Genomic DNA, 4,347 nt, shown 5'->3' with positions numbered 1-4,347 from the left:
ATTTCCCAGACATTTTTCCCTGGAAGGAGACTGTTACACAACAACAGCGCAGCCGCAAGTCGCCCCGATGCACAGTCAGAACCTCGGCCCGGAAATACTCGAATCCCGCCTCCAAGGTTCAGCCCCCCTGTCGACTTCATCTCAGCCCAGGCCCCGCCCCCCACCCGGCTCTGGAAGCGGCGCATGCGGGTCCCCAGCCGAGCAAGGCGAGGGGTGCGTGTGCGCGCGCGTGCGCGCGCGTGCGCGGAGCGCTGCGCGATGGGTAGGCAGCGGCGACTATGCGCCGGGTTTATGCAAGCAGTGCCCCGCGCGCAGGCGCGCTGGTGCTTGCCGGTGCGGCGGAGGAGGTGAGTGCGGGCGCGGTGGGTTTGGCCCGGGGCTGCCGGGGGTTGTCGCGTAGCGGCGCCGCCACTCACAGCGGCCCCGTCAGTCCCGGCCCCCACGCGTCCTCCCCGGCCCGAGCCACGCGGTGCGGCGGCGCCTTCCCCTGCCCATTGGCCGCGCCCGCCCACGCGTCCTGGCGCACCGAGCCCGCCTTTGGGACCGGCGGCGGCGGCTGACTCGGCGGCCTCGCCCGGGCTGTGCACACCCGAGTCGCCCTGCACGGGAGATTAGTTTGGTCTGCCTTGCAGGCCGCGGCCTAGGGATTGAACCAACTGTCACCTGTGACCCATAACTTGGCAGCCACTGTTTTCCATTAGCGTTTTTGTGAAATCCAAAACGGCTTGTTAGGATTTTTGTTTTCTTTTGGTTGCTACTTTTGGGGCTCTCAGGAGGAGGCTGGAAAGCCAGGTTCTCTCACAGGAGCCAGCTCCTTGCCTTGCCCACCCCCCCAGCTGCAGTTCCCTAGGGAGTTTGATATGCAAGCGTTTTGCCAAAAAGCAAATCTGAAACACAGGCCTGGAGGGAGCTGCTGTGGTCACAGAGTGGTCAGTGAGTTCCCCATAGTTGCAGGCAGCCGTGTCACACATTGAGTCCAACGAGAATAATGAAATTCTTAACGTTGTCTTCTGTATTTGAGCAGATGATGCCAACAGAGACTAGCCACACCCCAGACAGTAGCCAAGAAGAGGCTGCGGTGGCTGTTGTGAGTGATAAGAATCTAAACGACTCTGAGGAAACAGGGATTGGACAAGAGAATAAGTTGTGCGATGGTGACTTGGAGGACAGTCTTGGAGGAGCTCTTGCTACAGAGAATAGGCCATCCACATCTATGGCTCCTTTTTTTGAGGTGCCGAGGAAAAAACAGCCACTGTTACATATTGACAGACAGCAGATCCAGTGTGTTGCACACAGTGCTCAAACTGCTGAGCTGAAAGGTTTGGGAGTTGATGTTTATGATCAAGATGTATTGGAACAAGGAGTCCTTCAGCAGGTAGATAATGCAATTAATGAAGCTAACAAGACAACAAAAGTAGCTGATGCAGAGAAGGAATACCAGTCAGTTCTTGATGACTTGCGGTAAGTTTTGTTTGTCATGTCTTTTCCTGTAATTGGGCACATAAGTTAAAACTGCTCAGTTTTGGGGGTTCTTTTTTTGAATTCCAGATGTCAAAATAATTAGTCTTTGTCACCATCAGAGCTCAGAACAGCTTTAAAAAATAAATAAGTATCTCTGTTGCTGTTTTATGGGTAGGGATTGATGTTAAGCAGTTTGCTCAAGTTTATATGGTAATCAGTGACAGATGAAGGACTATAAACTGAATTTCTTGACTGCCGGTCTGGTGCTCTATCCCAGGGATGGGCAACCTCCTGCACGGGTGCCAAGGCATGGCATGCAAAGGCATTTTGCTTGGCATGCACATCTTGAGGCAGATGGTTGGGGGAGGAGACAAAACTGTGCTGCTACAAAGATCCAGCCCCTTGCGGCTTCCCCATCATTTGCCCCTGGCACATCAACATCTTGCAAGTTGAGTGGCAGGCGTTTTTGGCACGCTGCCCAAAATCATTACCGAGCCCTGCTTTATCTACTAGCCGATCCTGAGTTGTTTTGTTCCTTGTCTGACTAGTAAGTGCAAGATTGGTTCATAATGTGTTGCAAAAGCTGTAAGGTTTATTGACAATCTAAGTCCATCTGAACTTTTTGGGACCCGAGGCTCCCCTTCATAACTTTTGTGAATTGAGTGGCACCTCATTTCAAAAACTGTATGTTACACTGTTTATCTTCTTATATAAGAACAAGACAGTAGGGGTTGGGGATCATCCCACCTAGGCCTGAGCCTTGCTTATCTGCTTATTTCTTCACACCTCACTTACGTCCTCACACCTTTTGGCACCCTTCGAAAGATCTGGTAGCACCCCAGGGCGCTCCAGCACCCTGGTTAAGAACAGCTGGCTTAAGTGGAGCTATGCTGAGTACAGTCATGCTGAAAATAGCATCATGTGATGTGCTTCATGTATGTAGTGAGTAGCAGAGCAAAGGATCTTGTTGCAAGGCTTTGTAAAAATATTCAGGAAATTTTCTATGTAAGAATCTAGTACTCAAGATTTAAGGACAGTGACTACTAGTGGGAGGAGATCCGTGTGAAGAAGCTTGAAACAATATGTTCTATACCCAAATTACAATAGGAAATAAAATGAAAAAAACTAGTACAAGCATTTAGCGTGCATTCTCAGCACATAATGCAGATGGCAATAGGAACATGCAGTTCTCCTTTTTAAAACTTATTCCAGCACTTGTTTTGCTTAAGAAAGTCCACTTTGCCAAAGTAAATTAGTGATATATAAAATATAGTATATAACCTCAGAGCAGTTTTTCTTGTCTCTAGCTGACTAGTTAAATGATGGCCTCTAATAGAGTGACACTCAGTCCCCATCTCTGTGTTCATGTTTTAGTGCGTTTTCCGGGTGTGTTCCAGAGAGATTTTTATTTGGTTTCATGAGTGCCTAGCCTGATATAAGTGTCTACAAATATCAGTCACTTAGTTAAACTTAGCACTGTTAAATAAGTGCATGAACTGACAACTAGAAGCAAGGCAAATTAAGCATAAATGCAAGCATCAGTAGTCTCACTGAATCAGTTTTATGCACCTGAGTAATCCTGTTAAGCAGGTTTCATGAGTGTTTACGGGATCAGTGCCCAGTTTTGGGTACTGTTCAGAAAATCAGACCATTGTGGACAGATGCTCAGGGAAGAAGAATGGGGCAACCTCCACAAGATTATGGAACTGGTTTTGCAGGGTTGGGATTTATAATGCTGAAATAATATGACTTTTTTGGAGAGCAGTAGTAATGAGTGGTAGATTTGTATTGTCAGCAGTGTGGCAGTAGTTGAAACCAAATGATTAGACGAGACTGCATAAAGAAAGAAGAAAAAAGGAAGTAATTATGGTTATGGTCTTCTAGACTTAGGGAGATGGAATAGTGGAAGAAGGTTAGACTATGAAAGAATGGTCATAAAGGTAGGAATTAGAGAGTGGGAAAATGGAATGGTTTCAGCATTGGTGGGAAAAGATATACCTATTGAGGGTGGTAGAGTCAAAAGCATTTATAGAATAGATGCCATGTGTAGCTGGCATCAAACTCATCTGGCCCTGTGGGCTGGATGAATGGTGCAGAACTGGTCCACAGGCCAATTGGACCCATAGATTGACCTAACTTGCTAGATTCAGTGTGTAAGGCTGACCCAGTGAAAACGCTGCACAGCATGTGCATCCTGGGTTGGCCATGTGCATCGTGTGCAGCACTAAACCAATCCAGTGCATACTTCGTGCAGTATGTCAGTCCACTCAGATCCATGGACAGCACTGCAGGCTAGTTGATGGAGCTCCACAGGCCAGAATCAGCTCAGAGGCTATATCTTTGACACCCCTAACTTAAGTGTTCATCATTATAAATCCCAGCTAGTAGGGATGCACTGATAGAGATTTTGGGCGCCAATACTAATAGCAGAGTTTTTTTTTAAGGATGCATATTGGCCAATACGGATCCAATTTTTGATATAGCTGCATCCAGCTGGTAAGTCTGTTGTGGTGGAAGGGGAGGGAAGTGGCATGGGGGGGCAGATAAAAGCCACCTCAGATTTTGCTGTAGCCTCTCCCCCAACCCCCCTCCCAGCACTGCTGCCACTTGCGTGGTGCAGCCCTGGCTCAAACTGTGCCTCCACCCATGTGCCGGGGCTGTTCTGGGTGGGTGGCAGCAGTGCTGGGGGGGTGGGGGGTTTGCTACAGCCAGATTTGGGGTGGCTGCACCCCCCATCCCATAGCCCCCTCCCAGCGCCGCTGCCACCTGCCCGAAGCCCAGCTCCTGCCAAGAAGAGCCTGGTGCAGCCCTGGCTCCATCCAGCAGCTGCAGCCTGCCCGCCCTGCCCTGCGCAGATCTGGGGGGGCACACGCCCCTGGCCCCTGG

General features: G+C 49.5%; 1 protein-coding gene across 1 annotated transcript in view; it reads left to right on the top strand.

The window, feature by feature from the left end:
* The first annotated feature begins 249 nt into the window (after positions 1–249).
* The window catches only part of ERCC6 (ERCC excision repair 6, chromatin remodeling factor), a 99,147-nt gene continuing 95,049 nt past the window's right edge, over positions 250–4,347 (top strand). The window contains exons 1-2 of the mRNA XM_019502572.1: positions 250–347; positions 1,025–1,461. Of these exons, the coding sequence (XP_019358117.1) occupies positions 279–347; positions 1,025–1,461 (506 nt within the window). The 5' untranslated portion in view covers positions 250–278. The remainder of the gene's footprint in view (positions 348–1,024; positions 1,462–4,347) is intronic.

Source organism: Gavialis gangeticus, unplaced genomic scaffold (genome assembly GCF_001723915.1).
Source record: "Gavialis gangeticus isolate Ggan-Ray unplaced genomic scaffold, GavGan_comp1, whole genome shotgun sequence".
In the NCBI taxonomy this organism is placed as follows: Eukaryota; Metazoa; Chordata; order Crocodylia; family Gavialidae; genus Gavialis; species Gavialis gangeticus.
The sequence above is the reverse complement of the archived record's forward strand: the minus strand, read 5'-3'. Positions and strand labels throughout refer to the sequence as shown.